This window comes from Malus sylvestris, chromosome 5 (genome assembly GCF_916048215.2).
Source record: "Malus sylvestris chromosome 5, drMalSylv7.2, whole genome shotgun sequence".
NCBI classification, from domain to species: domain Eukaryota; kingdom Viridiplantae; phylum Streptophyta; class Magnoliopsida; order Rosales; family Rosaceae; genus Malus; species Malus sylvestris.
This window is the reverse complement of record NC_062264.1, coordinates 24,175,122-24,196,579: the sequence shown is the minus strand read 5'-3', so window position 1 is coordinate 24,196,579 and position 21,458 is coordinate 24,175,122. Positions and strand designations below refer to the sequence as shown.

Sequence of the window (21,458 nt, the reverse complement as noted above, 5' to 3'; positions counted from 1 at the left end):
CTCGACCGAAGTACAACTCGGCATAAAAGACGAACTCGTTCGACTTTTAAAAGTTGGGTTTATTCGGACAACTTGATATGTCGAATGGCTGGCAAACATCGTTCCCGTCTTAAAAAAAAGTGGTACCCTACGCATCTGTATTGATTTTCAAAATTTGAACTTAGCAACACCTAAAGACGAGTATCCAATGCCAATTTCAGATTTGTTAATCGATGCAGTGGCAAACCACGAGATCTTATCCTTTATGGATGGACATGCTGGTTATAACCAAATTTTCATCGCTGAAGCTAATGTTCATAAAACTACTTTTCGTTGCCCAGGGTACTCGGCACATATGAATGGGTCGTCATGCCATTCGGCCTCAAGAACGCCGGCGTCATTTATCAACGAGCCATGAACACTATTTTCCATGATTTGATTGGTACCATAGTCGAAGTCTACATCGACGATGTTGTAATCAAATCAGAACATCGGCAGACTCATTTGGATGACCTCTGTCGAGCTTTCCTATGTATGCGTCGACACAATCTTAAGATGAACCCTGCCAAATGTGCTTTCGGCGTATCAATCGGTAATTTTTTAGGATTCCTCATACATCATCGTGGTATTGAGGTAGACGAAAACAATGCTCGCACAATCATTAATGCTCCATCCCCAACAACTAAGAAACAACTACAATCATTGCTCGGCAAGATTAACTTTCTTCATCGATTTATTGCTAATTCGGCCGGGAAAATGAAAGCCTTCTCCATGCTTTTAAAACTTAAGGATTTTGACATCTTCGAATGACGTGCAGAACACCAAGAGGCATTTACGCAGATCAAGGTTTCCCTCATAACTCCACCCGTCCTAGTCCCACCACGACGTGGCAAACTCCTAAGTGATATATCTTAGCGGCCGAGGAATCCATCGGATGCTTTCTTGCTCAAGATAATGACGCTGGGCGAGAACATGCCATTTTTTACCTTAGCCGAAATCTCAACCCACTAGAGATTAATTACTCCGCTGTTGAGAAGCTTTGTCTCACTTTATTTTTCACTGCATTAAACTCAAACATTACATGCTTCCATCAGTTACTCAGGTCATTGCCCAGACCGATGTCATTCGTTACATGCTCACTCGGCCGATCGTAAAGAGCTAAATCGGCAAGTGGATGATGGCCCTATATAAGTTCAGCTCGCAATATGTGCCCCAAAAAGCTGTCAAAGGGCAAGCGTTGGACGATTTTTTGGCCTAACATCCTTCCCTGTACGAGTTTGGGGGCAACGACGCTGAAATTGGCATGGTAGAAACGCGTGCTAATTACTGGATGATGTACTTTGATGGTTCTAGTACTTCAATCTTTGCTGGCGTTAGGATTGTTATTCAATCCCCAACTCATAGCTGCTGGTATTTTTCTCTCAAGCTAATTTCGATTATATGAATAATCAAGCTGAATATGAAGCCCTTATCATCGGCCTTGGTGTACTTCACGATTTACGGGCAACTCGTGTCCTTGTTCTTGGTGACTCCGAACTTGTAATTAATCAATTCAATAAAACTTTTTGTTGCATGAGTTATACTCTGGCGCCCTACCACATGATTGCCAGCTATTTGGCCGAGTCTTTCGACGACGTTACTTTCAAACACATTTCACAAGTTCATAACATCGATGCTGACAAATTAGCTCAAATAGCCTCCGGAGCACATCTCTTAGGGGGCAAATTAGGTCGAGAAATACCTGTGTTACGACAAGCACACTCAGCCTTGATTCATTAGCAAGTTCTCCAATGCGATTGCGTGATCCGTACACTGGTCATGTCCTTACCTTCGTTGTTGGAACGGAAGGACACTATTGAGATTTGTGCTGTGAAGGCATTACCAGACGATTTGAGAATGGCGATTATGCGGTATATTGATAACCCCAACGAAAAACACGACCGACGGACAAGGGTCCATGCCACAAACTACGTATTATACCAGAATAAGTTGTATCGAAAAGGTGAGGATGGGCTATTGTTGCTATGACTCGGCCCACAGGAAGCTGCTCAAGCAGTGGCAGAAGTACACAAAGGAATTTGTGGAGCTCACCAATATGGACGAAAGATGCGTTGGCTGCTTTGGCGGCACATCTATTTCTGGCTGAGTATTTTAAAGGATTATATTGAATACACAAAGGGATGTGTACAGTGTCAAATTTATGGGCCTATACAGAGAGTTCCTGCCGAATCACTACATTCGGTCACCAAACCATGACCGTTCAGAGGATGGGCCATAGATGTAATAGGTAAAATTGCATCGTCTTCTGATGCAGCCAAACATGCATGAATACTCGTTGCAACGAACTACTTCACCAAATGGCCAAGTCATATGTCGAGCTAACGTCTAAAGAAGTTTGTAATTTCGTAGAAGAAAACATTGTGACTATATTCGGCGTGCCAGAAATAATTATAACAGATAACGGTATGGTCTTCACGTCTGACAAGTTTAAAGAGTATACAATGAATTTGAAAATTTGACTTGAGCAGTCTACGCCATATTACTCGCAGGTAAACGGGCAGGTCGAAGCAAGTAATAAGGTTTTGATTGGTATTCTTGAATAATGGTGAGAGAAAGGCCTGATATGTGACATCTATAGCTAAACGAAGCGTTATGGGCCTATCGAACTTCTCTCCGGTCAGCCACTGGAACGACTCCATACGCGTTGACTTATGGACACGACGCAATGTTGCCGGTCGAGTTCAGTATAAACTCGTTGCGAGTAATTGAACAAAGTAGTTTGTTAAGTGCCAAGTACAATCGATCCATAAGACAAGAGTTAGAAGATTTAGAAGAAGCTCGGCTTGATGCTTATAACTTATTAGTGGCATAAAAGAAGATCATCGAGCGAGCTTATAATCAACAAGTCAGACAAAAAACGTTGGTGAAGGAGAGTTGGTTTGGCAAACCATATTACCCGTAGGAATTAGAGATCCCAGGTTTGGCAAGTGGTCGCCGAATTGGGAAGGGTTATTCATTATTCATAAAGTTCTCGGCAATGGGGCATACCATATTAGGGATCGAACTGGTGTAATTCACAAGTTGCCAATCAATGGGAAGTTTTTAAAGAAATATTATCCGGTCACATGGGAGATGCGGAAATAAAAGTTCATTTCATTAAGCTCGCAAAAGAGTGTACAAATAAAGTTGGTCGATCAGTTTACAACCAAATAAATATAGGGTGAAGAAGGAAGGAGATATTTAAGAATGGCTTTCAACTCCAACCACCTCACCTCGCCCATTCTTTTTATCCATCTTCAGCTGCTCGACCAGCTTCACGCTGGCCGCGTATTCGGTTTCGCTTATTCAAGGTCGAGGCTCGACCAAGGAATGTAGGTTGACGCCCTCAGAAGCGAGGGGGTAATGTTTGGGCCTGAAATACTGGTTTGGGCTGAGTTTATAATTGTTCTTGGCCCGGAAGCCTTGCTCGGGGGCCGCTGAGGAGTCATCCGATTCATGGGCAGCATAGCCAAGGCCGACTATGTCTTATTAGGAAGTGGAGTACTCTAGATAAAGAGAAAGTGGGTGAGTCCCATTGCGAGACGGACAGATGAGGGAGTTGAATCCTGATACAAGAAGGAGTCTCGGTAGGATAAGGATGCTGAAAACTTGGGTTTGAATGCGGCCTGATAAGGGGTTGAGTTCAAAGTCCTAATAGGAGTAGGAATGGTCAAGGAATCCTAATCCGAATATAGTTTTGATGTGATCAGAAGCAGGCTTGCTACTATAAATACCAAGCGGTGGGCATCATTCAAGCCCTTCCAACTTAACACACAAACTGTCCTGCGCAAACCATCACTCTACGCGAAACCTCTCAACAATCTTGAGATTTTTATTTTCTTTTCCGCCAACACATCTTTAGTTTGGATAAATAGCACTGTTGCCGTAGAATCAGCCGATCGCGAAGCACCTTCAGTTTGGATAAACAGCACTGCGTCGAGGCCAACTAGTTATCTATCCAAGTCTCGGTTGAGAAGGATTTTCGAATCCTTATTGACAGAGATCATTTCATTAGCCTTCTTGGCGAAGTAAGGTGTTACAGGTTATCAGGCTCGGCACATTGAGCGCCGAGTTATTTTATGATTGGATACTTATATGTGGGATTTAAAGTTCAACATTTTAACGGCCAAACTACGTTTACGATCAAGATGTATATCTGTTTTGAGTACTTGTGCCCATATAGTCTGGTGTCGATTCGGCGTGCTTATACTTTTACAAATATAATCACTGTGACCGAACCCGGCGCCGACGATCCGTGAACTTCGCAGAACTAGCAACCTTGTCTTTAGGCTTTAGAACCCGAAGGCCGAGACTTGTTCCTTCCTCGGCCGCGATAGCAAGATCAAGAAGTCAGCAGCGCACCCAATGCTACATCATCATATTTTACTCTTCGGCCGATGAGTTGGCACGCTAGCATACAATTGAAGGATGTAGTTAGCTTATTAGTTACTCGGCCTGTGCGCCGCGTAGGCTTGGTAATTTTTAGGATCAACAGTTTTCCATCCAGATGGGTTTGTAATGGGGATGCGGTTGGGATTTGTTGACGATGAAGCGGTGAGCGAGAGAGAAGCGGTGACTGTAAGAGAAATTATGGAAATGGATTACTTGGTTTGAGTTTTTTTGCAGTGATTGTGAGCATGAGAGAGAGAAGCAGTGAGCGAAGGAGAAATTGATTTGGTTGAGCTATTTTTGGTTTCAGTTAGAAGTGAAGCAAAAAGGAAGCGGTGCAGTAAGAAAGAGGCGGAGGAAGAATGAGGAGAATGAGCCACATATTCACTATGCAAGTGAGGAAAAGAAGAAGAAAATTGCAAAGTAAAAGGGGTAATTTCGCCACTTCGTTGGAACATTGTTTTTCTCATTCGTCTTTATTTATTTATTTATTTGAGTATATCAATATTTTTACATTAAGGAGAGGGGGAGTTCGGCTAAACCGCAAGCCTAAAATTTGGTATCGAATTTGCCATCCACGAGATTCGAACTTAAGACCTCTCACTTTCAAATGAAGAGAAATAGCACAATATCGTAGTACTGAGTGGCTTCTCATTTGGCTTCTAGTATATATAAATTTTAGGGAAATACGGATAATTTCTTAATCTTAGGATAAAAATAGGACATTTTGAATGTGCACATGTCATGCACAAGCGATGCACAACAATTGAACAGAAATATGATTTTTCCTACACCTTAACATGATCTAATTACCTTCGTATATAAATGAGTTATACTCTCCCACCCACCAGATGTCATTTGCACATTTCAAAATTTCTCTCTCCAAATCCTCAGCTCGAAGAACCTAACCCGCCCATCTTCTCCATCCAACAGCTCTTTCTCTCCCCTCACCTACGACACTCTCCTACGCCTACCCTTTTTGGACCTGACTCTGCCGGCATCGTCCCTTGGACGACGCCTGAGAAAATGAGCGTGATTCAGATGAACCCACTCATCCCCAACATCCTCCCATTCAAGACCGAGACTAGCAGGTCAATGCACTCGCTTTCCCCTTTTGGGTTTGATGATGTGGTCATCGGAGTTCACCATAGTCCGGTTAAGGCTCCTCAGAAGGTTCGTAGTCGCCTTATGAGGTAACTTTCATCACTTTCTAGTCTTTTGGCAATTTAGGTTTGGTTGGATTTTGAATATTGTGAATTGGGGTCTTTTTATTTACGGAAATTTTGTTTCTTGTTTAGGTTTTGAATGCAACTACTTTGCAGGACGATTTATATCCGAATCTTGTCGATTGGTCTTCGCACAATGTGCTTGTTGTTGGGTTGGGAAATTTTGTTTATTTATGGAATGCTTGTAGTAGCAAGGTAATATCTAGCTTTACTTTGCTTCTCTTTCTAATTTTAACATTGTTGTTGTAATTTGAGGCAAACGTGGATGTTTTTCGATGTCACAAGTCGCAACCTTTTAATGACTATAACTGTTTTTCGATCATGTGTGTGTATTTTTATTGGTGTATGCATGGAATTGATCACCTTGAGTCTTTGCCGATGTAATAATTTTTTTACTTTATGATTGAATGTTACTTGCAGTTAACTAAGTTATGTGACTTGGGGATTGATGATAGTGTTTGTTCCGTTGGCTAGGGTTAACGTGGAACTCATCTTGCAGTTGGAACTAGCAATGGGAAAGTCCAAGTAAGAGATACTTGTACCCATTCACATCTGATAGACATGCCGCATTCTTAGAGATTTGAAATTGAGATGTTATTTTTATATTTATAATGTTGCAAAGTGGAATTACAAGTGTAGTTGCAACAGCATTCGCAATGTAGGTGTTTGAGCAACAAGTTTGTGACTTTAATATGGGGAATACGATCCTCAAACAACAAAATGCTTGAAATACTTTTATGTACTGCACAACTTGTGGAAATTTTTTGTTATTAGAATGCATACTAATACAAATAACAAGGCCCTATCAAGCTACATACTCCTGTCTGGTCTGTGGGGCGACAAGGCCCACCAACACATCATATCAAACATTGATAGGGCAGAATTAGACATTATCTATTTACTCATTCTAGAATCTCCAACTTTTGTTTTGATGTCCATATTCCATACATGTCTTTTCACTGTTGTACATGATCTATGTTACTGGTCTTTAGATTGGAATATCAATAGGTGATTCAAAACCTCCATGCCCTGCTCATTACATTGTGGATTTGTGATGATGTTTGGTAATATGAGTCTAAACACAATTGGATTCTTATTTTGGTGACTTCGATTAATTTGATTTTTTGCACAACTATTCAAACATGAATAAAATTTTGACTAGTGGTCTGGTTGTACGTGACATGCTTCTTCTCTGTTCGCCCTTTGTTAGAACCAAGTCAGTGGTCTTCTTGCTGTTCGGTTGAATACCTAATTTTAACATTGGATTTTGATTTTTGGATTTGGGTTTGTTTTCTAAGAATATGATTTGGATATTATGATGGTCAGAGCCACCAAACACATCGAGTGTCCGCCCAAAGAGAAACACCTCAGAATTCAGTTTCTAAATTTTGCAGATTTTTCAGATCCTTTATTTTATCAAAGGGGTGGTTGAACTTTGATCCACATATGTGAACAAAGAAGGAAGGGAGGAAGGGCCAGTTATGAAATCAAAGGCGCAAAATAGTCACGTTATTTAAGAGGAAAATAATCGCGAGACTTCCGTCATTACTTACACGAGAAGGTCTCGCCCTCTCTCCAAATAAATGTGTGTTGGTTGTGGTCTTTTTGCAGATAATTAAGAATGAACAGCTTCAATTAAGAAAATAAGTATATTTGATTTCGATGTATTGTATATGAATCGTTTTAGGGAATTATTATTGCTTTAATTGTGTGTTTAAGCAGTAATGCAGTGAACTAGGGTTGTTGTAGTCTATGAAATGAATAAGATGATCAAGGTTCTGACAAACGCTAGGCGCCAATCGGGCGGTGGGTTGGCGCCTAGGCAGGGTCTAGGCAGGCGCTTAGGCGGCTTAGACGGATTTAGGTAAATTTTTTATTTATCTTGTAAATAAGTGCATATTGACACTTACAAAAAATTATACTTGTATGAAATTCATGGATAAGATAATAAAAGAATAATAAAATGCAAAAAGAGTATCCAACAAGTCCAAAATTTAAAAACACATTAAGCATATATGCCATATAACCATAGTAAGGAGTATTGTAGGATGACACATATACAATAAGTTTACAATTTAAAACCACATAAAATGCAAAATAGGAGGAAAATAAGGAAATATAGTAATGTAAGATACTTGCAAAGTTACAAAGCTAGGCATCAAAATCCTCTTCACCATATCCCTCCAAAACTCTCTGTGTCGGACTCAAAGTCAACTTCTTCATCATCTCCTTCTTCTTCCGTGTCCTCATCCGATATAAAATCTTCTTCATGAAGTTCTATTACTTCAACACTTTTAGAACTCCCCCTATGCTCTAGGGAACTATTGATAGGGATTTTACCACACACGCAAAAGTGTTAAAAACTCCTATAATATTTGCAAGAATGACAAGGTTATTGTAGTATAAACGGATCTCGCAAGGTCGTTCTCCACATAGATTATTAAATAATGCGAAGCAAACCAAATTCCAATTAATTATTGTAAAATAAAAATTTGAGATAATTGATTTTATGTCCAACTTTAATAAAAACGAACGCCTAAGACAAAGAGACTAAAAGAAAGGAAAAACATAAAAAAAAATTAATTAGAATAAACAAATAATAAAACAAAAAGAAAAGAAGAAAAAGAAAGGGTTCACCTAGATTCGAAATCAAGACCTGGAGCCATGGGAAAGACGCATAAAAAAGAAAGAAAAATATGATGGGCACAGGGTTCGAACTGGAGACCTGGGAGCTTGTGAGGACACACTGACCAACATGTCCAAGTCCACACTGCTATCAATCTTTAGCAACAGCTTTGGCCCTAGTTTGGCATTGAGATGCTTAAAAAAAAAAAACAGGTATGAAAAAAAGTTGGAGTAAAATTTGTGATTGGTAACTCTACTTATTTTCAAATTCACTGTCATTTTAAGCTAAAAAGTGACAAAATGCTGCTTCTCAAAATCAGGTTTTTTTTTTTTCAAGAGGCGGGTGAACAGTAGAATTTAATGAAACTTTCACAATCTAAAAAATACCCTCCTCTGTTTCTCCTTCTTGCTGGGTTTGAAGATCAAATCATCCTACATGCCAGTTCCAAATTCTCAAACTTCAAAAGATAAATAAATTAATCAAAAACATAAAAGCAACAATTTTTGTTCCCGAAAAACCAAATTAGTAATTGTTACCATCCAAGGAAAAGACCTGAAATCAACCGACTCATAGAGATCAAATTGGGCAAATTGATGAAATCTTCAGCACCCTTTTTCAACCTGACACGGCGATCCACGACCGTCGGAGCCGACGATAGTGACCCAACTTCCAATGGGAGCGAGAAGCTCAGTCTCCTCCTTAGCAAGTTAAAGTTCAATGAAGCTTCGATCGTTTTGGGAACGACGACGTTTCCGTCGATGTAAAGCGGAGTGGAGGATTGCAAGAGGTTCCATGGATGGAAAGAGAGGAATAGTGGTATGTGAAAAGGAACGATTCAATTGGAAAGCGGATAGAGGAAGGTCCTAGAAATTTGAGAATGCAATCGAATGAGAGGGTGGGAGAGAGGGTATGAGATAGGAGAGTAGTGAAGAGGGGCAAAGATGAAGGAAGAGCCGGTGATAATATTATACCCTTTTTGGTCATTTCACACAGTCACAGTTGTTTTACATAAAAGTTTACCAAACACTATCATACTGCCTTTTTTCCAAAATCACTTTTACAAAAAAGTTTACCAAACACTCTGCTGCTTTATTTCAAAACTGCTTATTCTCACAGCACAGCAGAAGCAACATTTTTTCAAAGCACAACAATACCAAACCAGCCCTCAATATATGCTAATTTAGCAGCTGCATGTTCATTTCAAAAAAAAAAAAAAAAAAAAAAAAAAAAAAAAAAAAACCCTAGCATATGCAACACTCTCTGTCTTGCCTCCAACCTAGAGCCCCAAACGGCTCTCTGTCTCTCCGTGTCAGAACGTCCCTTTCAACAGACATGGCATGCACACGTGTCATGCATCCATGTAATGAACTTCTTAGGATTCCAAAATAAAGGGTAAGATGTACCCCCATTTCTCTCATTTTATTGCTTTTTAGACACCCTAGGCCTCTCTCTCTAGAACATGAGAGACATCTCTCAATAATAGCAGGATCTCCTCTCATTTCACTCGGCCTTCTCTCCTATTTCTCTCAGACCTCTCTCTTTTTAAGATAAATAAATAAGCTCTCATTTCCCTATAATGAAGAACCCTAGCTGCTTCTCATCTGCCATTTTAGCTCCAATGCTTAACCATCCTCTCTCATTTCAACACACCCACTCACCTTTAGCTGCTTACAATAGTTAATCTTTTCTGCAAAAACCAAAACCAGCGAGTCTTACCATGGAAATGGTGGCACATTGAAGCTCCAATCTTCCCACAAAGGTAAGCATCGCCCCTACCATTGTTAAATATGTGTCCATTTGATGATTTGAGACAGAAAAAATAAGAAGACTAACACATGCTTTTTTTTTTTGTTTTTTTTTTTTATATGTATGAGGGTGAGGATCCGCCGAAGAAATTCTAGGAAAAAGGAAAAAGCACCTAGCCTCCTAGGGCCGCCTAGAGCCCAACCAATTTTTTCAACCGATTTGCAAGAAAGCGCCTTAGGTCACCACCGTCCAGTGCCTAGGTGGCCGCCTAGGCCATTTTTTAGAACACTGAAGATGATCATTGTATATTGATTTTAGTGATTGGCTGATGTTATAATTGGTTGTTTAGAAATGCAAACTGTTTGATGAACTAGGCAAGTTTAGGTTAATCTGGAAGTTTAGAGAGATCTATTAGCTTAATAGAATTTGCTAACCCTTTGTTTCTCTAACGTAACTACAAAACTTATTGTGTTGAGATTGCTGTAGTTTTAGTACTTAGTGAATCGGTGTTTGTCTTGCCATGTGCATGTTTTCAGTATACAGTGTGCATATCATGTGCATCCTTTATGCAAGACATGTTCATCTTTTGTGCATGACATGTGCATCTTTTGAGCATGAAATGTGCATGAGCAGTTATATATTTTTCCGGAAAACCAACATCGAAAATGATAGTGAAATTCCATTCTAATTAATAAAGGCAAACCAACATGGGAGGGGCAATAACCCATTTATAACTGAAAGCTCATTGGACAACCATGACATCCACAAATCATCTGCATGTATTCAGTATGCAGTGTGCATATCATATGCATATGTTAAGCATGCAGTGTGCATGACATATGCATCCTTTGTGCATGACATGTGCATCCTTTGTGCATGACATGTGCATCATTTGAGCATGAAATGTGCATGAGCAGTTATATATTCTTGTCGAATGATCATTAAATACGACTCACTAAACATTGCACATTTATCGGGTCGGGATCGCAATCATAGTGGCTTGAAAAGTTGTAGGAAGTTATTAAAGAAATAATCCGAAGCAAACCAACATCGGAAATGATAGCATAATTCCATTATAATTAAAAAGGCAAACCACCATAGGAGGGGCAATAACCCATTTATAACTGAAAGCTCATTAGACAACAACAACAACATCCATAAACCATATGCACGTTTTCAGTATGCAGTATGCAGTATGCATATCATGTGCATGTGTTGAGCATGCAGTGTGCATGACATGTGCATTCTTTGAGGTCGCTAACAATGTATCGAAGAGAGTGTTGCCTGACGACATCCGCAACCTATGAGCTCGAATGTAGTGATCTCGTATAGTTGCATTAAGCTCTTCAACTTTAGGGCTTGCACTTTAGCTGGCTTTAAGGAATGCAGAAGTAGCAGAAGTAGCAAAAGAGAGAATCCATGGGAGTTCTAGATTGTCTTAACATAGCCAAAAACTTATCAAAAACTACAGAACTTGTTACATTTATCCAAGACCTTTGAGGGCCAAGAATGATTGGAGGTTCGAAGTGGCTCTGCAATGCAAACAAGAGTCTCCCAATGAAAAGTGCCTTGTCAATGGTTACTGGCCCTTGCGTGTCTTTGCCAATCTCCAAATTATCAAGCTCACTATTCAGTTGCACCAATATATTGGATACCGTCATGCAACACTTTTGTTCTTTGTATAAATTATGGTGCATCTGGAAACTTATTCGGCCGAAGTCAATAACGTTCTTATTTCCATTTCTCTTTAATATGTTACAGAATCTTGGGAACTTAAAAGTGATTGAACTAAGTTTTTGCAAGCAACTGACTGAAGTTCCAGATCTCTCTCTATTGAAACTGGTTTGTATGGATGGGTTGTAATTTGTTTTTTGCTTTTCCACTTGTTAGGGTAGATTTTAGGGATTGTGTTTTTGCTTTTCCACTTATTAGGGCAAATTTTAGGGATTGTGTTTGTGTAGTTATCCTACAATCTATTGTAGCTTTCTTTAGGCTCTCTATAAGAGTTGCCTTCACTCTCTTGTAATCTTCATAACGAAATATACAACAAATATTGAAACCAAAACTCAACATGGTATCAGAGTAGGAACCATAGGGTCCTGACTCTATTTTTTTTTTTTTTTTACTTCTTCATTTACTCATCATCGATAGAGATGGCAGAAGAAAATGTGTCTAGTACCGATAGTGCCTCATCCTCCTCCCCAAACTTAACCCAAGGGGGTGAGAGCAATCCAAATCAACAACTCTGCTCGGTGCTACTGAACGAGTTCAACTACCTTCCTTGGTCAAGAGTTATGTCACTTGCTTTAGGAGGAAGATCGAAGCTAGGGTTTATCAATGGAAGCTCTGAGCCCCCAGAATCCACTTCACCAACCTACGATGCATGGCATGCTACTGATCAGCTGGTCATGTCTTGGATACTTAACTCCATGGAGCCAAAACTGTTTGAGCTTTTTAGCTACTCAGAGTCTTCCTTTATGGGAGTCTGTCAAAGACGTGTATGGCAACCAAAACAACTCAGTTAGCATCTTTCAACTGAAGAAAAGTGTGGCTAGTTTAAAGCAAGGTGATCACTCATTTGTTCAACATCTTGGAAGTATGAAATCTATGTGGAATGAACTCGATATGTATCGTCCACACACAACTGATTCCGTTGTGCTACTGAAGAGGGCTGATGAAGACAAGGTGTTTCAACTCTTAGCAAGCTTGGGAGCGGAGTATGAAGACCTGTGTAGTCACTTGTTAATGACTTAAGAGTTGCCCTTCTTTACTAGTGTGTGTCATGCAATTCAGAGAAAGGAAACTCGACGAAGAGTGATGAACGTTGAGTCCAAATCCAACTCTGAGGCTAGGGTTTTCACGACAAATCACAAAGCAACTGGTGATAGGGTGCTTGGCAAGAAAGTAGATTGGAAATGTTCTTATTGCAACGTGAAGGGACATTTGAGAGAACAATGTTGGATTCTTTATCCAGAGTTAAAGCCTAAGTTTGATAGGGAAGGCAGGATGATCAAAGATGGGAAGGGATGAGTCACTCTAAAAACATTTCATTCAGCTTGTTCATCAACTGATAGGATGACTAATTTCTCAACAAATCATGTGTCCTTGATCAACGAGTTTGCTGCTTTTCTTCAAAAGAAGCAAGGAAGCACTGAACCTGATGAAATGACACCTGAAAACCCTATTGCAATGCTAGGGAAATTTGTTGGATTCTTGGCTGATTCGGAGAACACATCGAAAGGCAATATTCCAAGTATTATCAGTGTCATTTCCACTGCTTTTAATGCAAATGTTACACATGATTTTTGGATTATTGACTCTGGTGTCACTGATCATATAACTAATAAACCCTCTAGTCTCCACGATTTTCAAAGAACTATTGATCCAATTCATGTATCTATTGCAAATGGGAAATGGGAACCTATTCTAGGGAAAGGAAATATTAGATTGCTAAGTGAGCATACTGATTCTACTACTCTCTATGTACCTTCTTTTCCTTTTCAGCTTTTGTCAATAGGAAAAATCACAAAAACCTTAGACTGTCTTGCCATATTTTCCCCTCACAATGTTATGTTTTAGGACCGAGTTACTCAGAAGAAGATTGGTGAAGGGTTCTTCTTGAATGGACTCTACCATCTTTCAAAGAAGTCCAATTTTGTCAAAAAGCTTAGTGTCAACTTAAGACAAGTTCAGGAACACAAACTCTGGCATCAACGCCTTGCCCATCCCTCAGAACATGTGATGACCAAGTTGTTTCCCTTTTTTTTGTAAAAACACATTGGAGTGTGAAACTTGTCAAATGTTAAAAGCCACTAGACTTCATTTTCTTTCTTCTAATTCTAGAACTAGTAAACTTTTTGAGCTTGTTCACTCAGATATTTAGGGTCCTTCTCGTGTAGAATCCTTTGATGGGTATAGATATTATGTTACATTTATTGATGACTATTCTAGAGTAACCTGGTTGTATCTTTTAAAACTTAAAAGTGATTTGTTTGATGCTTTTAAGGATTTTCACAACCTAATCACCAACCAATTTTCATCTAAGTTATATATGTTAAGATCAGATAATGGTACCGAGTACACTTCTAATAACATGAGTAATTACTTGAGCAATCATGGTATTTTGCATCAAACTAGCTGTGTTGGTACACCACAACAAAATGGTGTGGCAGAGAGAAAGAATCGAGACTTATTGGAGTAGACTCGATCACTTATGATCCAAATGAATGTTCCTAAGAAATTTTGGTCTCAAGCCCTACTCACCGCCACGTACATCATTAATAGACTGCCAACTTGGGTGTTGAATACTAAATGTCCTTTTGAAGTCATGAAGGGCAGGCTTATAGACTTGTCTCACCTCAGGACCTTTGGTTGTATTTGTTATGTACGCACTCAAGCTCTCCATCGTGACAAACTCGACCATCGAGCTGTCAAATGTGTGTTTATGGGATACACTAGTTCTCAAAAGGGTTACACAGTGTACAACCCTAACACGAGGAAGCTGGTAGTCTCTAGAGATGTGTGATTTGATGAATATTCACCTTATTTCCACAAAGGGTTGGAGACTAATGCTAATATGGAAGATCTTATGGACCTATTTCCACTACCTATTCCAGCAGAAATTCATGAAGTCACTCATGCTCAAATCAGCACTGATAATTCTCAACTCACTGAGAGTGTAAATGATGCAGTGCCAAGCTCCTCTGGACTATCAGAAGCTCAACCAAATCAGCAAGCTATAAGTGTACCAAGAAGAAATCCTACACGAGATAGACATCCACCAGTGAGGTTACAAGAGTATGTTACTTACACTACAAGGCATCTTATCTCTGCAGCCATTTCTTATCACATATTCTCATCTTCTCATACTTCTTTCCTTAACAAATTGTCCCACACTTTCGAACCAAGGAATTTTCATGAAGCCACATGCATGCCTGAGTGGCAAAATGCTATGACTAAATAGCTTCAAGCTCTGAATGACAACCAGACATAGAGTGTGGTGGATCTTCCAAATGGCAAGAAGGTCGTGGGAAGTAGGTGGATATATAAGACCCAATTCAACTCCAATGGAAGCATTGAAAGACACAAGGCACGGTTTGTAGCTCAAGGCTTTACTCAAACCTATGGCATTGACTATAAGGAGACCTTTGCTCTTATTGCCAAAATGAACACATTAAGGGTATTGTTGTATGTGGCAGTAAATAATGCATGGCCCTTATTCCAAATGGATGTGAAGATTGCATTTCTTCATGGGGATCTTGAAGAAGAAGGGTACATGAAGTTACCTCCTGGTCATCCAAGAGAAAATGAACCCAACAAGGTCTACAAACTTCACAAAGCCATATAAGGTCTCAAACAGTCATCTCGAGCTTGGTATTCGAAGCTTAGTTCAGTCATTAAAGCTGCAGGGTTCAAAATGAGTCATGTTGACTCTTCTTTGTTTGTTCGAAGTGGTATTGCTGACAAATTGGTTGTGCTTATATATGTTGACGACCTAATTATTATAGGTGACAATATAAGTGAAATCAAGACGCTTAAGCAGTCACTTCACCAAAAATTTGCCATTAAAGACTTAGGGCCCTTGAAATACTTTCTTGGAATTGAGGTGGCTACCTCTTCAAAGGGATTGTTCTTGAATCAAAGAAAGTATGTTCTCAATCTTCTAGATAAAGCTAACATGATGGAAAGTAAACTAGCTCGGACACCCCTAGCTAGCAAACTTCAGTGGCATGAACGGACCCTAGTGTTTATCAGCGAATGGTTGGGAAAATTATTTATCTCACCATTACTAGGCCTGATATCTCATATTCAGTTAGCCTAGCCAGTCAGTTCATGCACTCTCCTACTCTAGTTCACTGGGAAATCATCAAGAGAATACTTCGATATCTCAAGGGCTCAGTAGGAAGGGGGATAATTATGAAGAACAACAGATCAAATCACATCTTGGCTTACACAGATGCTGACTGGGCTGGAAATGCCTTTGATCGAAAATCCATAACAGGTTTTTGCAAACATTTGTTGGAGGGAACCTTGTCACTTGGAAGAGCAAGAAACAAACTGTTATTGCTCGATCTAGTGCTGAAGCTGAGTATAGGGCTATGGCAACAACAGCCTATGAACTCATATGGTTGAAATGTCTTCTTTCCGAGCTCGGATTCAGAAGCATGGCACCTATGTCCTTGTATTGTGATAACCAAGCTGCCGTGCACATTGCCTCCAATCCAGTATTCCATGAAAGGACCAAACATATTGAAGTTGACTGCCATTATATTCGTGCTCAAGTTCAATCTAAGGTGATAGACACCGTGTTCACACGCAGCCACGATCAACTTGCTGATTTATTTACAAAAACACTAGACTCTACTCAGTTTCAGCGTTTGTTGTGCAAGCTTGGATCAATCAATCATCTTGATCCAGCTTGAGGGGGTGTATTGAAACCGGTTTGTATGGATGGGTTGTATGTGTGGGTTGTCATCCTCACTTTAGCTAATTCATAGGCTAAAGTGATGGTCTTAACCCTACCTTCATCACTTTCCATAGCTTGTCATTCACCTTACCTTCCTTTTGTCAACCTTTCTTAGTTGCTTGTAAAAGCTTCTTTACTTGTGTTGATGCACAAAATCAGTGAGGACTTTGGTACAACAGAAAGTGTTAAGTTTGTGACCTTCGCTAAATTGTTTCGGTCACTACTGTGGATAAGTATGTAAACGGATAGAGACAAGGAAGCAAACACAAGATGTACGTGGTTCACCCAGATTGGCCACATCTACGGAGTATAGGAGTTCTCATTAATTGTGAAGGGTTTACACAAGTACATAGGTTCAAGCTCTCCTTTAGTGAGTACTAGTGAATGATTTAGTACAAATGAGATTAGGAAATATTGTGGGAGAATGATCTCCTTTTATAGAAGAGAGTTTCTAGCTTTGTTCTGACATTGACACGTGTCGTGTTGTGATTGGCTTCTGATGTTGACACATGTTACGCTATGATTGGCTTCTGATGTCGACACGTGTCACACTGTGATTGGCCACCTAGTTGGAGGGAAACTCTTCTGGGTCCTTGACGGTATAACGTTGACCGGTGCTCAATAGTTTCGGGATTGGTCAAGTATGGTACCAACAACTTGTAATTTGTTTTTTGCTTTTCCACTTGTTAGGGCAGATTTTAGGGATTGTGTTTTTGCTTTTCCACTTGTTAGGGCAGATTTTAGGGATTGTGTTTGTGTAGTTATCCTACAATCTATTGTAGCTTTCTTTTGGCTATCTATAAGAGTTGCCTTCACTCTCTTGTAATCTTCATAATGAAATATACAACAAATATTGAAACCAAAACTCAACACTCTCGCAGTCAAAATATTGAGCATATAGATCTTTACGGCTACACAAAATTGGTTTGAATTCCTTCCTATTTTAAAGATCTTGACAAGCTTAGGTGTCTGAATCTGGGATGGTGCACAAGTCTAGATTTTTTACCAGAGCTCCCAGTGCTACGTTGTCTTCAAGCAGAGGGCTGCACTTCACTGAAGACAGTTTCCAGTTCAAGAAATTCACTCACACAAGCTTGGGATAAATATGAATTGTTTCGAGGGCGTTTTCATTTTGCTGTGTGCAAAAACTTCAATGAAAATGCAAGGACCAATATAATGGTGAACGCACAGTTGAGAATTATGCGAGTGGCAACTGCGCCAGTGACAGTTTCCAGTTCAAGAAATTTACTCACGCAAGCTTGGGATAAATATGAATTGTTTCGAGGGCGTTTTCCTGCTGATCACCAAAACTTGGATGAAAATGTAAGAATTACGGCAGTTGACATGGCTGAATTGATCTTTAAAAAGAAATTGACACGGTATCTCTCTCACACGCACGCACGTGCACACACACACACACGCACACTTTCGTATCTCCCTTGTGCCATTTTTTCACGTGTTGAATAATTTGTTTCATGTCCATGCATCGATGTTACAGAAATCTCTGATGAGACTTTAGTTAGCACTATATGTGTGGGAAATCAAATTCCAAATGGTTCTGCCATCAAAATAAGGGATCTTCGATAACTATCAAGCTTCCTCCAGATTGGTATGGTACAGATTTTTTGGGTTTTGCTTTCTCAATTGTTGTCACTGACTATGTGAAGATTGAATGCAAGTGCAATTTCAAAACTAATAGTGGCGAAAGTCATGAAATCATTTATCCTTCCGTTATTCCTTTTAATAAAAGAGAGGGAAGGCTTTCTGATTTTCATTTCAGTCACATATTTGTGTGGTATAGTGCGTTTGCACTTGGAGAGGGAGCAAATTTAAATCTCTCCACTTCTTTTTACAAACTTGTTACTGAGGCCTGTTTTGAGTTCAACGCTGTGAAACATTATTTTTCTCATGAAATAGCCGTTCAGAGAATGGTGACAAAGTGTGGGATCTGCCTGCTGTATGCCCAAGATGTTGAGACCATCAAGTTGGGAGGAACTACAAGTTGAAGTAGGTAAAAAAATAGATATTAGAAATGAAAAATGAAGAATTTGAGCTCTTCTGATTGTTTGTATTCTAATCTTGAGCTGTTTGTGAGCCTTGTGGCCAAGGGATTCCTTGTTTTAGTCTTTGTTGTTGTAACGCTTTGGCTCCAAGTAATTTTGGAAACTTGTGTTGGTCTGTAAGTTAGGTGTAATTTGTTTAGGATCACAAAATATTTTGGGGTGTGCTATCCACACACCTCCTTTTACTTCTCCCACACCCCTTGTTAATTTATGTCCTTTTATCTTCTTTAATTCATCCGATCTGACGGCCGAAAATTAAAAGGGTGTGAGAGAAGTAAAAAATGATGTGTGGATATCACACCTCAATATTTTTAATATTAGGATCGTTAATTAGCGTTTTGTTCTTTTAAGGATATATATGTCGGATTGTAGACAAGTGTATGTTGCTATTTCATAAAGGCTCTCGTTAACCTGCCAGTGGAAGAAAAAGAATTAAGTCATGCAGTGTCCCGTAGTCAGTCCTTGATTGATCTCCAGGTTCTGGTTCTGCCTAATCTGGTAATAGAAGCACTTCTGCCATCTCAACGTAAATTCGCATATCAATGAATACTAGCATCTTGTGACACACGTTTGCTTTGCGTGTGACAATTGGCCATTGTATGTTAAATTAAAGCTTTTTTTTTTTATGATTTTTCACAAAGTAAATTAAGAAATTCAAGTTTTTTCTATTTATATATTTTTTTATTAAAAATATTTTTGAAATAAATTAGAAGTTGAACACAAACCACTTTGTTTTTTTTATTCTTTCTAAAGTTTAAAATTTAAATTCATTCAAAATTAATGTGTGTTGAATTATTTTAACTCCTTTTAATTGAATTGTAATTTTAAAATTCTTAAAAGGCAATTTATCGTATTTTGAATGTTTTATGCTTCCCTTAGCAAGTGGTATTGAACTTGGAGAAAAAAAATTAATTTTTTATTGACCTTTTTCCTTTTTACAAAATTAACATTATGCACACTCTTACTTGTACGTGAGGCATTTCTTTAATCACGCGCTATATGCAACTCACAAATTTTATATATATATAGGCCCTTTATGTAAAGGGATTCTTATTTTTTTTTCAAAAAATGAGGACTAGGTGTGGGGTTCACTCCATATTGAACTTCAACGATCCGAACTGTCTAGTTTGTATGTCTTATTCATAGATCATCTTTAAAAAAATCAATTCAATCCAAAATCATTGTCCTACTTAATTATCAAGATAAATTTCATTGTTTCTTATATAACAAAGTATTCATTAATTTTTTTAAACTCAATTAGATGTCTTAAATATTTCCAATTTCGCTAATATTTTGCAACGATGATCTATGAGGTACAACTTGATAAAAATAGATGGTTCATATCGTTAAATTTGATGTCATGTGAAGAGAGAAATTTTAATAGTAGAGATCAATGAAGAGAGAAAATTTAGCAAGTGGTATTGAACTTAGTTGGAGAAATAAAAAAGAAATATTTTCATTGACCTTTGTTTTTTAAAGAATTATTGACTTTGGTTGGTGAGGAGAATTATTTTAATTGACTTATGCTAGAAAGTAAAATGTTCATTGACCATACTAAAATATGAAGTTATATTTATCGAACTAAATTCAATCTCCTATGTTATGTTTAGGGGCCAATTTAAGACTAATGGTGGATCCAACTATCACACCCTGATCCCAAGATACGTCCAAAATCGACATGTAACTATAGGACAGTGTTGTGAAGTCTAAACTTGTAATTATGTACTGCACATACTCTCTTTAGATATTTGTTCTTTAGATTAGACTTTAGGATACTTAGTATTGAAGTTTGAGTTATTGAAGATCAAAGTACATATGATGTTGCCTCATCACAAGTAAGGTTTGTACGTTCACATGCATTTCACGTTTAGATTACTTATGCATTCTAACTAGTGAAGTTCTCCCGTCAGAATTGCTCACTGTTTTCATGCAAGCTAGGCATGCAATTTAAGGCAACCCACATGAGCTGACTGACACCTTTTATATTGGATTAAGCTTTTCACCATTGATAAAACCCCACACTTAACGGATTAGGTAGGTGGTAATTACCAAGTTGGACACAGTATCAGTGTCGTTAGAGTGGGCCCTCCCTGGGCACGTCAATCTAAAATTCCTACATGGTATCAGAGCCAGGTTACAAGCCTATGCAAGGCAAAGTGTTTATCACCAGGAAGTGTGGCCTTGGAAACAAGCATGGACTCTTAACATAGAGCCGACCTATGAGTTCTTAAGAAACACCTCTTGAAAGGATTGAAAACATGTCTCATATAGCTGTATCGAGTAGTGCTGATCTTCAAGCACTAATGTTCAATAGAGAAAACTTTGATTTTTGACAAATCAAGATGAAGATGATATTCTGGTCACACGAACTATGGGATACAGTCGAAAAAGGTTTTTCTACTCTAGCGAAGAAGGAGGATGAACTCATCGCAGCAAAGAGCAAGCTACTGAGAGAAAATATTATCAAAGATGCAAAGGCGTTTGGCATTATTCGAGGGTGGTTTCCGATCAATTTTTTCCGAGAATCACCATCCAAGAGACTGCAAATTTAGCATGGAATGTGCTGAAACAAGAGTTTATAGGAGATAAATAGGTGAGATCTGTGAAACTCCAAGGCTTACGTCGTGATTTTGAATACACTATAATGGATGAAAATGAATCTTTCTTTGCATATCTAGTTAGATTGTTTGATTTAATCAGTTAAATGATGAGTTATGGTGAAGATATGAGTAATCAAAGAATTGCCCATAAATTTTTAATAAGTCTACCTAGGCCTTATGCTAGTATTGTGTCTGTGATTGAGAATACTAAGGACCTAGAGACAATTGATGCTTAAGATGTGGTAGCTATCTTAAAGAGGTATGAACAAAAAATTGATAGGCATGCTGATAATCAAACTGAGAAAGCTTTTGTTAGTCTCAATA

The 21,458-nt window shown here is 38.7% G+C and overlaps 1 protein-coding gene across 1 annotated transcript; it reads left to right on the top strand.

Annotated features, from left to right (window-relative positions):
- Nucleotides 1–5,232: 5,232 nt before the first annotated feature.
- Nucleotides 5,233–6,144, top strand: LOC126622679 (protein FIZZY-RELATED 2-like). Its single transcript, XM_050291428.1, has 3 exons — nucleotides 5,233–5,580; nucleotides 5,706–5,828; nucleotides 6,054–6,144. The coding sequence occupies exons 1-3, from the start codon at nucleotides 5,233–5,235 to the stop codon at nucleotides 6,105–6,107; spliced, it is 525 nt and encodes a 174-aa protein (XP_050147385.1). The 3' UTR covers nucleotides 6,108–6,144.
- The last annotated feature ends 15,314 nt before the right edge of the window (nucleotides 6,145–21,458 follow it).

Coding starts and splice junctions, on each gene's coding strand:
- LOC126622679 (XM_050291428.1), top strand. CDS start 5,233: ATGAGTTATACTCTCCCACCCACCAGATGTCATTTGCACATTTCAAAA. Junction 5,581..5,705: donor CGGTTAAGGCTCCTCAGAAG/GTTCGTAGTCGC, acceptor TTTCTTGTTTAG/GTTTTGAATGCAACTACTTT. Junction 5,829..6,053: donor GGAATGCTTGTAGTAGCAAG/GTAATATCTAGC, acceptor TGTTACTTGCAG/TTAACTAAGTTATGTGACTT.